Genomic DNA, 10,526 nt, shown 5'->3' on the forward strand with positions numbered 1-10,526 from the left:
TTGGTTTTTAAGGTCAGTCGAGATTGCGAGCCCGGACGATCGAGGACTAGCATGCAGTACCCCACACCTGGCTAGTGCGGGAGCTGCATGAACGATTGCGGACGAGAGTGTATATGCGCCGTGCGATTGCGGGGTGTATCTGGGGATGGGATAGGAAGGGAAGAATAGAGACTAAAAGTCAATTTCGTTTGAGAGTGTTAGTGGAGGAATGGGGTTTGGGTGTGACTCTGTTTGAATCAGATCTTCAAATTTTTGTTGTTTGTCCAATTAGGCAATTTCGAAGATGTTGCAAATGGCTGCAACTGTGCAGATACGATAGCATTACGTTATAATGAATAAAGTATAAGAGTCATAGAATCGGCTGTGAAATGTGATTTCATAACTGAATATGAACAAAAAATGATCTTTTGTCACTGCCAATCAGATGCATCCATGTTGGTTCAGAAAAATGACGTAGAACAAATTCACGATGAATTCAACGAGTATAAATTTATAGCCTTCCCATTTCCTTTGTAGTGGGTATAAACTGTTTGTAGACCAATTCCATTCAACTTTGTTTATATCCTTCGTACACTTTTCCATCATCATTTTTCAGATAATAGCGTGCGACAGTTTTCAATAGCTGCAATATTTGAGCCATTTCGAAGCTTATCCAACACATCTTAAAATTCGTCTAACACATCTCAGTTCATCACAGATTGTTCATCTAATGCTACATTCCATTCAAATAAATATTATATTAAAATTAAAATGTAAGTAAATTGTAAGTCATAAATATAGCCCTGCTACACTAGGTCGCGGATCATCTCAATGCCAAGTACTGCGCTGCAGACTGGTAGCTTGATTTCCGCTTAGGAGCTGTCGTGGGATTATTCGGGTCACTTAGGCAATTCCTTAGCTTCAGCATATAACTCTTAGCTTTGCTAGCTTTGCTAGTCTTGGTAGAAGTCGAGTACCCGCTAGCTGTATCAGAAACGGAATAAGTTTCAGTGTTGGACAAGTTATCTTTTTTACTGTCTGTCATTGTGAATGATAAACCAAGGGGATGACCCCTTTCTTTTATAGACGTGGCGCTACATAAGTATTACCAATCTATATTACGAAGATCGCATTTACGAATCCCAAAACGTGAGGGAAACCAAATTGTGAGTCAGCAGCGCCGCACATGGTAAAATGTGTATTCGTCATATTTGCACGAACGACATACAGTTTGCTGGCGTGGGATTGGTGAATAATGGCCATGAGTCAATTGCATCAGTGTTCCCCATTCCATGTATAATGTATACATGCTTTTTTTTCAGAATCTTCCAGTCAATTCTTAAAGTGTTCGCGCCGCACTACTATTATTGAACTATAACGATGCCTGTAATTTTCGCGAAGCCACGTACCGTATTGGTATCCTATCAATTCTAGACTCTATAGTGGTCTCCGATAATTCTGGTCTCCTATCAATTGACGGAAATCCATCAATTCTGGTCACCTATCTTTCACAACTCATCAATTGTTCATGCAACGACCACGGTTGCGAAAAGGTGTGTTTAGCAGATTATGCATATACCATTAGTAACCCTGGAAAAAAGGAAGGCAAGTCATTGCGCCACCAATTTAAGAACCTAAGGCAGTTGTAAAACAACTGTAATGCCATTGTAATGCAACTGAAATTGCATTGAGATGTGACTCTTAAACGACTCCCTTCCACGCTCTGCTCACCCAGCCGCAGTCTCGTATGTTGTCGTCCTTCGCGTCCACTTTCCAGTTTGTTCTAGGATCGTCGTAATTTGCGGCCACGTCACCAGCTGGCTTGGAAATGCACAAATAGCGGCCATCTGGCAAAAAACATCTCAACTGTGACGAAGGGTAAGGACAAGGACAAAACTTGGGAGCGTCTACACAGAGTGAGGTTCCTGGACAAAGGTATTTGTCACAGTTGGAATTCAACACTTGTGCCTCGTAATGTTCTGGGCTCTTTTGGGCCTGGCCTCCACCGCCAAATTGGTTTTGGATAAAGTCGAAAAGACTGGCGGAACATCCAACTACGAGGAATAAAAAGTATATAAGATGCATGAATGAGCAGACTGGTGTGCTAATCAATGAGATTGTGTGAGTGATGTTGTGAATCTCAGTGAACTTGTATGAAACTCAGCGATGTTTTATTGGTGTGAAGCTATCACCTAGTAGTTGAATCTGCCACTTCACAGATCGCAGTTCGCGCTGGGCTGGCGCCGGGTAACGGTTTAGGGTCCCCGGTCCCCGCGCCCTTTAAATACCCATCGGTTTGACAGGGGGTTGTGTGCAGTCCGCTATATAAGTAATCAAGCACCCGGTTCCGGACACGTTCCGAACAGCAATTGTGAAAAATTAACATGAGTCTTGGAAAGTGTTGCGTTACCACCTTCAAGCACGAGGGAACCTCTACAGGAAAAATCACCACGGTGGCTGGTGTGGAGTCTTATGTGGCTGGAGCTGAGAATGGCTTCGACAAGGTGGTGGTTATTCTCACCGATATTTATGGTCCTAAACTTATTAACACCCAATTGATTGCTGACCAGTTTGCTGAGCAGTTGAAGGCGCAGGTTGTTGTGCCAGATCTCTTTAACAATGACCCTTACAATCCTGAGAGTGGTATTGAACTTATGGACTGGTTGAAGAACCACGGCATCGAGGGATCCAAAAAATTCACCAAAACCTTCTTGGAGAACCTTACCAAAGAGTCGTCGCCCAAGGAGATTTTTGGTGTGGGTTACTGCTATGGTGCTCCATTGGTGCTTGAGAACTTGGTTGAAGGTGGATTTTTCAAGCTGGGAGCCATCGCTCATCCTTCTTTCACCACCCCAGAGGAATACTCCAAGGTGGCCAAACCCTTACTCATTTCGAGTGCTCCCGATGACGAGTTGTTCGTCCCCGAGTTGAGAACGAAGGCAATTGAGGTTTTGACTGCCAACAAAACGTGGTTCCTTGTGAACCTCTTTGAGGGTGCTCCCCATGGTTTTGCCGTTAGAGGTGACTTGTCGCAGCCCAAAGTCAAGTTTGCGAAAGAAAAGGCGTTCGCGGACGTGGTGCTTTGGTTCCAGCAGTAAATATTATAAAAGTATTTGTGTTTTCTTGCAACTATGTATCGGAGACAAGCTTCGAGCCCCGAGTCCCAATCGGGAAATTCGGCCGTGTTAACGGCGAGCACCGAGACACACGGACATACCTGAGGTGCCCCAATTTCCCAACTATAAATACCGCTTCTCCTGCTCCAGATTATTCACACAATGTCATTGACAGACTGCTGCAGCACAGGTTTTAAACACGAGGGAACCCCAGACGGAACTATCTCCACCATCGGTGGACTTGAGACATACTCGGTTGGCGCCGAGTACGGCTGGGAAAAGATCGTGGTAATCTTTACCGATATCTTTGGCCACAAATTTCTCAACAACCAGCTTCTCGCTGACCAATTGTCCAAGAGTGGAAAGTTTCAGGTGTTAATTCCTGACATTTTGGAGGGTGATCCCATTGCAGACTTTGGAAGCTTTGATGCAAAGACATGGATTCCTAAACACAACCATGATAGAATTAAGGGAATTGTCGACCCATTTTTGAAGCAGATTGTGGAAAAGGAGCAGCCCAAGGCCATTTATGGAATTGCTCATTGCTTTGGTGCTCCACAGGTTTTTAGGCAATTGACCAAAGATGGCTATTTGACTCGCGGAGCTGTAGCCCATCCATCTATGGTCACCAAGGAAGACTTGGAAAAGGTGGAAAAGCCACTTTTGATCTCTACTGGTCCGGATGACGCAGCATTTGGACGTGAGCTTCGCAACCAGACAATTGACATTTTGACGGAAAAGGACGTGATTTTCCAAATGGACATCTTTTCTGGAGCTGATCATGGCTATCAAGTCCGTGGAGATATCACTGTGCCTCGGATCAAATATGCCAAGGAAAAGACGACCTACGACCAGGTGGCATTTTTCAGCCGTTTATAGGAGATAGTCAAGAACTTTGATAGCAATTGAATCGGTTGCAAAAAAAACACTGGCTCGCCAAATAGTTTTGAGTTATAGGTTTGCTAATTGGGGTGCTCTTTCGATCCGTAAATCATGTCCTCCACCTCACTCTTCACCTCCAATAGTGCCCTCTTCTCTGACCGCACCCCCAAGAACCAAATGAGCCCGTTCACCACACCAGTTATGCCTATTATTGTGCTTGCCAACAGGAGAAGAATAGTACTCCAGGCACTTCGCTGAGCAGCCCATGTCATGCCAATGTGTATAATAATGATTAGAACAAAAGAACCAATAAAGTGCCATTTTCTCCATTGTGCTTGGAAAGGAATGGTGTGGTTCAAGTAGATTTCAATTTCCCGTTTGAGTTCCTGATAGACTTCAATGCGCTCAGAAGGACGGTGTTCTTTGATGCGGCGGGATTCATTTGCAATTTGCAATTCCACAGAGTATGCAAAGTGGTCAGAAAGCGAGCAATTGTATGGAGATTCAGATACTTCTGTGAACCGAACTGCGGCGTTAATAGGAAGAACCGTAGCCTTATCAATAAGAGCATAGTCCAAACGACATGCTTCAGAGAGACGTCGGTTTGCACGCCAGGTGTTCAATGTGGAGTTACAAGTCACTCCACCAATGAGAATTTGGTCCTCTGGAGACATTTCTGCTATGGGAGTAATACCAGCGGGCCCGATCGCCGGAGTTGCAGATGCCATAGGACCAACATTGACATCCACAGGAGGTGCCACATCCTCAGCTTTCTTGCCAGAAACACTGCCTAGCACATCCCAAGAGTCTTCCAAGCCTCCCTCTACGGTAAATAGTTTATAAGGCAAAGAACCAGGTCTGGAGTTGAGATCTCCAACCTGAACCACAGCGTATCCTGCCCGTTTGAGCATACGAACCAACTTTGTAAAGTCCCACGCCTGGCATGCTCTGTGGCAGCTATAAGCAGCATCACCCGTGAGGGCATAGGGGGCATGCATGTGGGAGTTTAGTAGGGCTATAGGAAGTGCACCTTTTGTATGAGGTTGGAGTAAAGTCACACTTATGCTTTTTCCCACCATCCAGTCGCCTCGGAAGAACGCTGACGGTCTCCCGTTGATTGGAAATCGATATAGAAACGTCTCCTTGATGGGGACTTTGGAGAGTATACAAAGACCAGGACCGGTGATTATTCCTGAATTAAAATTGCGTCGATATGGGTACAAATTTTCACAGCGGCTGCTGAGATATTCCCAGTCTTCACTACACCACACCTCCTGCAACGCTACTATGTCATAGTCATCCTGGGACCCAGGGACGGCATTTGCAAGCCGATCGGCTATGGCACAAAGACGAAATCTTCGATATTTGGAAACGTATTTTAAACCCCAAGTGTTATAAGTAAGAAGTCTTATATTGGCGCTGTTTGTGTGAACACTTTCCTGTAATTCCAACTCCCGAACTTCATCGGCAGCTTGTACTTTATCCATGCCCAATAAATAACAGTCTCAACTGTGAGCTTAAAATATGGGTGTCTGGATACAAAACCAGCGCGATGTGTGGGTTTTCGGATGTAAATACCACAAAATCAGAATCTCACTTTTTGTTTACTGCTTTGGATCATGACATCGTTCGATGATTTTGGGACCTTGCAGACCCGAATGAACGACTTGACGGTGGATTTCGACGCCTATATCAACCGGACTCGTACTGAAGTCATTACCTCAAAGCAGGATCATTATGGACGTGTTACAGAGTTGAAGAGCAGACAAGCACAGTTGGAGATGGAAATATCTGCCCTTCAGCAAAAGGAAAAGAAGGTTAAAGACACCATTACGCGTACTTTGGAGGAACTCCAGGTGCAGCAGCTTAAAGTAGAGGAGTTGAGGTTGAAAGAACAAGCACAATTACGAGAAAGAGAAGAATTGCAAAAGCAAATGGCCATTCTGCTACAACAAGTACGACAGGCAGAGGACTCTTTGCGTAACCAGAAGCTGGATTTACAAGCACAAATGCTTCGGGACCATCCAGAGCTTGCCAAATTTGAGCATTACTTGGGACTCCGTATCGAGGCCATCAAAGAAGACTGTGTTCGCTTCATCTTTTATAATGTGTTTTGGAATGACGTGGATCGCGAGGTGTATTGCCAGCTCAATGTTGGCGAGGACAAGTATATCATAGACGGCACTAGTCCTGTGCTTGAAGCTGAGGTCTTGAACCGTATGGAGAGCTTATTGAATGATAACAAAAACTTTGGCAAGTTTTTGAAACATGTAAGAGAAGAGCTTCGTGATGCTGCGGATAAGGAGGCGGAGAAGGTTGAGCAGGATGCCGAAAGAGAGCGTGAGAAGGAGCGTGAGAAGGAGGATGAAAAGGAGCGGGAAGTGAATGCTGGTGTTGCAAGAGAAGAGGCGGTAGTTGACGAGGCAGACAAAGAACACAGTGCAGGCGATGGACCGATAAGTGTTGGCGCTGAGACAGAAGATAATGGAACGGACGGCAAAAATGATACCCCTGCGGAACCTGAGAAAGTGACCGAGATGGTTGATGCTGCAAAATCAGAGGAAATCACCGTCCAACAAGACATTATAGAAGAGTCGGTTGAGTCGCCTAATGAGCCCATGGAAGAGGAGGAGATTTCATCGTCCTAAGGCTAACATTGTGGTATTTCAACAACTTCAATTTGCATAAAACACAACGCTTTTTTCGGCGTTCTTGACTTTGCAGGCAAAGTCGGACAATCATCAGGTTTTCTCTACTAAAACTTCAACAAGAAACTAATCAGCTTTAAGCTACAAACATCAATGCACTAGTTTCCCGAAAGACAGATGACGTCAGTTTCTCGTAAACTACCTATGACTGTGTTTCCCCAGTTTTTTGTTGGTGTATCGGTGTTTGCTTCACATGTAAGTATCAAAATTCAAAACTCAACTTGTTGAACATTCCTCAATAAAGCAAACTATGGACCAGACAGCTCGTATCAAGTCACACATGACCAGGGACCATAACTTGGCTCTCCTTGACTACTTGGTGGTATATGGAAAGGTCAATGCCAATGCAATAGAACCCGGTACTATCAACATGACAGACGTTAATACCGAATCTTTTACCATTTGTTTCTACACCAGCAGTCCTCAGAAGGTCACTATTCGGTGGAAGGATGCTTGGGAGAGCGAAAACCTTCCAGTTGATGACATATCGGATGTCAAGCCAAAGTTAGTCTCAATGGCCAAGTATGCCGCTGCCAAGCAAGGATATGCCCACACCCAGATCAACAAGACGGTCCCACCCACTCCAGCAAGCTACCCTATGTACGTTTATTTTGTGGTTGCTGGTTGGGCTGCTTTCGCACCCGCAAGTTTCCAGAAATTCGTGGCCAACAATTATGTCTTGTCTCGTATCGCTGCTTTGTTACCACTTACCTTTCGCAGCTACCTTTCTAAGAACATTCGCAAAATCTTCATTGGCACCTACATTGTTCACCTCTTTGAAATTTTCACCTATTCAATCCCAACTTTTATCAAGTACCGTGTGCCTGCAGCACAGAGATTGCAATGGACACTCATGCATTTTGTGGAAGGCTTTTTAGTGCCATTGAGGCTCAAGAAGTTGAAGGAAGGCCATTAGAGATGATGAGGTCCCCTAGGATTTTTCAAGTTGCTACCCTTGGCAGCTCACCACAGCTTCTGTAGTACGAAATGGCAACTTGTCCGAGTGGTTAAGGAGAAAGATTAGAAATCTTTTGGGCTTTGCCCGCGCAGGTTCGAATCCTGCAGTTGTCGTTACTTTTTTGATTGACGAATATATATGGGCTTAAAGTACGTTTACAAGATCTATTAGTGGTTTGTGTATATGTGGTGTGTACTGTGGTATGCCTCGAGGCATGCCCGAGAGACTAGCTCGTTATATGTTTTTCTTTGTGCAGGAACGTATACGAGGTCGTTTGGATTTCGCAGCCGATTTTCTTCCAACTGTTGACGTTTACGATGACGACAAATTCGAAGGTAGCATTAATTACGGGTATTTCTTCGAACCTAGGCATTAACATCGCCTACAGACTCTTGGACCAAACCGATCCTGCCATGAAGTTGACTATTATAGTCACTTCCAGGACATTTCGCAAGACAAAAGAACTGATTGAGCTCATAAACGAGTATGCCAATTCAAAGGCTGAGAGTAGAACTGGCACTGTGGAGTTTGACTATCTTCTAGTGGACTTTACTGACATGGTTTCCGTACTTTCGGCGTATTATGATTTGCATTTGAAATACAAATCTATAGACTACGTTTTCGTCAATGCCGCTCAAGGTGTTTATTCAGGCATTGATTGGGTTGGCGCTTGCAAACAAATTTTGCGGAATCCCGTGGAGGGTGTGTCGTTTCCCGACTACAAGTTGCAAAGAGTGGGAGTCAAGACCGCTGATGGAATGGGACTTGTATTTCAAGCGAATGTGTTTGGTCCATTTTATCTTATTCACAAGATCAAACATTTGTTGAAGGGTGGAAGTGTCGTTTGGATTTCGTCGCTCATGTCGAAACCAAAATACTTATCTTTTGATGATTTGCAACTCTTGAGATCATCAGAGTCATATGAGGGCTCCAAGCGGTTGGTGGACTTGATGCACATGGGTCTGTACCGGGAACTCGAGAAGATTCATGTCAACCAGTATGTGGTGGAACCAGGTATTTTCACAAGCTTTTCCTTTTTCCAGTACTTGAATGTGTTCACTTACTACGGTATGCTTTTGCTATTCTATCTCGCTCGGCTTTTGGGCTCTTCTCACCATACTATATCTGGGTATAAGGCTGCTAATGCCCCGGTATCGTGTGCACTCTCACAGGAACCCAAGAATGTCAAGCTTGGTTCGGCAACTTCAAGAACTGGAGTTGAGTACCTCATTAGACATGACATTGACCCTACTGGGGCGGAAGACGTTGCAGCTTACTTGAATAGACTATGCGATGAATGGGATGAAAAGTTGAAGGACCAAATCACCGAAACTCGCCAAAAAGTTTGAAAGATTTACAGAAAAGTTTGAAGTTCTACAGATGATGTTTGAAGGTTTACAGATGAAGTTTGAAGGTTTACAGATGAAGTTTGAAACGTCTATATTGGGGCTTCATATTTGCAATTGCTTGTTGTGGTCAGCTGCAGAACTTGCCAGCTCGTTGCTCTTGGAAATTGTTCTCTGTTTGTACCACATTTTGGATTTTGCATTTGTGTCATTGCAATATATTTCCAAACTGGTTATTATCAATTGGTGAACATGCTTGTCTCGAGAAAAGACATCAAGCAACCCTTGAGCCCGTTACGAATCAAGAAGCGTCTATCCAGGTTTCTAGGGAAGGGACTGACGGCGAGCTCTGCTGCATCGCCCAACTCAAACGCAGAAATATTTCATGAAGAAAATTCTGTGGTTACTCTTACTACATTGCCCACACTGCCCCTTAGCGTAGCTATTAGCAGCTCCAGAGACAGTGTTGCCTCATCTGTCAATTTACCTAGCAAAAATGACGACAATGATATCATTTCCAAAATATGTATTTGTTTGCAAGATGTTTGTGTTTGTACTCCGTTAGAACCTGAACAACCACCACAGCCAGTGAAGCTCGAGCCTCTTGTATGCAAAGACCATACTTGTGTTTGCTTTAATCAAATCTGTAAATGTGCTACTCCACTTTGTGTTTGTTGCACTATTGATGAAAATGCACAAAAAGTCCATGATAAACCCTACTCTTATAGGCCATTTGTGTCTTTGGGTACATTGAATGAAGAAACAGATGCAAAGGGCATATTAGCTGAAGAAACAGATGCTAAAAATGTTGAACCTTTGTCCTCACTTTTTGTGCCTTTTGAAGACAGAGCTTTTGGATACTGCCTCGCTCAAAGATAGTAAAACTTATGAAGATCCCTCCTCTTTAAACAAGAAACTTGAAGACAAGCCCCATGAAGCATCTTCAATCCACTTCTCTAAAGCTTTCAAAGATTTCAAAGATGCAATAAAGAGAGGACTCGAAAAGTCGTATAAGTACAAGTTGAAGGTACAGTTCAAAATTCACAGTTTGCGACGTACTAAAACATCTAGTTTGAGCTGGTTTAAAAGACGTCGTGATCATTTGCAAGGCTCTCCTTCATCGGAAGCTAGCATGCCCTTGTGCTGTCGTCGTTATGATATAGCTCCTGCGCCGGTAAACTTGAGCGAACTCGAAAAGCGTAACTACTACCATGAGCAGTATCTTTCCCACCAAAAAGCCTCAGACTACAACGGGGCCTCATATCTCAAAGCTGTTATCATGAAGGCCAAAATGAAGAGCTCGGCGTCTCAAATCAGGAAAATTCATGCTAAATCTTCAACACCAAAGTTCTCTTCCCACGGAAAATCGCTGCATAGAAAAAATCTGCCATTTGTTGTTGGTCACTATTATACTTTCAAGAATTCTCCTGTGCGTCCTGCCAGGCTGATTTCTCCTCTTGTGACTCGTGAGGAAACTGTGGATGAGAAACTTGCAAGACTCTTGGCTGAGTTTGCAAGGCACCGCTCATTTGCAGCC

General features: G+C 44.1%; 9 protein-coding genes and 1 non-coding gene across 10 annotated transcripts; 8 read left to right on the forward strand and 2 right to left on the reverse strand. All coding sequences in view use genetic code 12, as the record gives it.

Moving 5' to 3' along the window:
- Positions 1-1,680: 1,680 nt before the first annotated feature.
- On the reverse strand, positions 1,681-2,064 carry PGUG_05060 (uncharacterized protein; the record flags this gene model as incomplete). The annotated part of the gene is made up of 1 exon (XM_001483055.1): positions 1,681-2,064. The coding sequence occupies one exon, from the start codon at positions 2,062-2,064 to the stop codon at positions 1,681-1,683; it is 384 nt and encodes a 127-aa protein (XP_001483105.1).
- A 299-nt stretch (positions 2,065-2,363) lies between these two features.
- On the forward strand, positions 2,364-3,077 carry PGUG_05061 (uncharacterized protein; the record flags this gene model as incomplete). Its single annotated transcript, XM_001483056.1, has 1 exon — positions 2,364-3,077. The coding sequence occupies one exon, from the start codon at positions 2,364-2,366 to the stop codon at positions 3,075-3,077; it is 714 nt and encodes a 237-aa protein (XP_001483106.2).
- Positions 3,078-3,257: 180 nt separating this feature from the next.
- PGUG_05062 (uncharacterized protein) lies at positions 3,258-3,974 on the forward strand (the record flags this gene model as incomplete). Its single annotated transcript, XM_001483057.1, has 1 exon — positions 3,258-3,974. One exon carries the CDS (start codon positions 3,258-3,260, stop codon positions 3,972-3,974), a length of 717 nt encoding a protein of 238 aa, XP_001483107.1.
- Positions 3,975-4,057: 83 nt separating this feature from the next.
- ISC1 (inositol phosphosphingolipid phospholipase) lies at positions 4,058-5,464 on the reverse strand (the record flags this gene model as incomplete). The annotated part of the gene is made up of 1 exon (XM_001483058.1): positions 4,058-5,464. The coding sequence occupies one exon, from the start codon at positions 5,462-5,464 to the stop codon at positions 4,058-4,060; it is 1,407 nt and encodes a 468-aa protein (XP_001483108.2).
- A 132-nt stretch (positions 5,465-5,596) lies between these two features.
- Positions 5,597-6,625, forward strand: PGUG_05064 (uncharacterized protein; the record flags this gene model as incomplete). The annotated part of the gene is made up of 1 exon (XM_001483059.1): positions 5,597-6,625. The coding sequence occupies one exon, from the start codon at positions 5,597-5,599 to the stop codon at positions 6,623-6,625; it is 1,029 nt and encodes a 342-aa protein (XP_001483109.2).
- Positions 6,626-6,935: 310 nt separating this feature from the next.
- On the forward strand, positions 6,936-7,601 carry PGUG_05065 (uncharacterized protein; the record flags this gene model as incomplete). The annotated part of the gene is made up of 1 exon (XM_001483060.1): positions 6,936-7,601. The coding sequence occupies one exon, from the start codon at positions 6,936-6,938 to the stop codon at positions 7,599-7,601; it is 666 nt and encodes a 221-aa protein (XP_001483110.1).
- A 73-nt stretch (positions 7,602-7,674) lies between these two features.
- On the forward strand, positions 7,675-7,756 carry PGUG_06059. Its single transcript has one exon. It is a non-coding gene; the product is annotated as a tRNA-Ser (tRNA).
- A 204-nt stretch (positions 7,757-7,960) lies between these two features.
- On the forward strand, positions 7,961-8,992 carry ERG27 (3-keto-steroid reductase; the record flags this gene model as incomplete). Its single annotated transcript, XM_001483061.1, has 1 exon — positions 7,961-8,992. One exon carries the CDS (start codon positions 7,961-7,963, stop codon positions 8,990-8,992), a length of 1,032 nt encoding a protein of 343 aa, XP_001483111.2.
- A 249-nt stretch (positions 8,993-9,241) lies between these two features.
- PGUG_05067 (uncharacterized protein) lies at positions 9,242-9,868 on the forward strand (the record flags this gene model as incomplete). Its single annotated transcript, XM_001483062.1, has 1 exon — positions 9,242-9,868. One exon carries the CDS (start codon positions 9,242-9,244, stop codon positions 9,866-9,868), a length of 627 nt encoding a protein of 208 aa, XP_001483112.2.
- PGUG_05068 (uncharacterized protein) lies at positions 9,786-10,526 on the forward strand (the record flags this gene model as incomplete). The annotated part of the gene is made up of 1 exon (XM_001483063.1): positions 9,786-10,526. A coding segment is annotated over one exon (741 nt), but the record flags the coding sequence as incomplete, so codon positions are not given.

This window comes from Meyerozyma guilliermondii, genomic scaffold (assembly GCF_000149425.1).
Source record: "Meyerozyma guilliermondii ATCC 6260 scaffold_6 genomic scaffold, whole genome shotgun sequence".
NCBI lineage: Eukaryota > Fungi > Ascomycota > Pichiomycetes > Serinales > Debaryomycetaceae > Meyerozyma > Meyerozyma guilliermondii.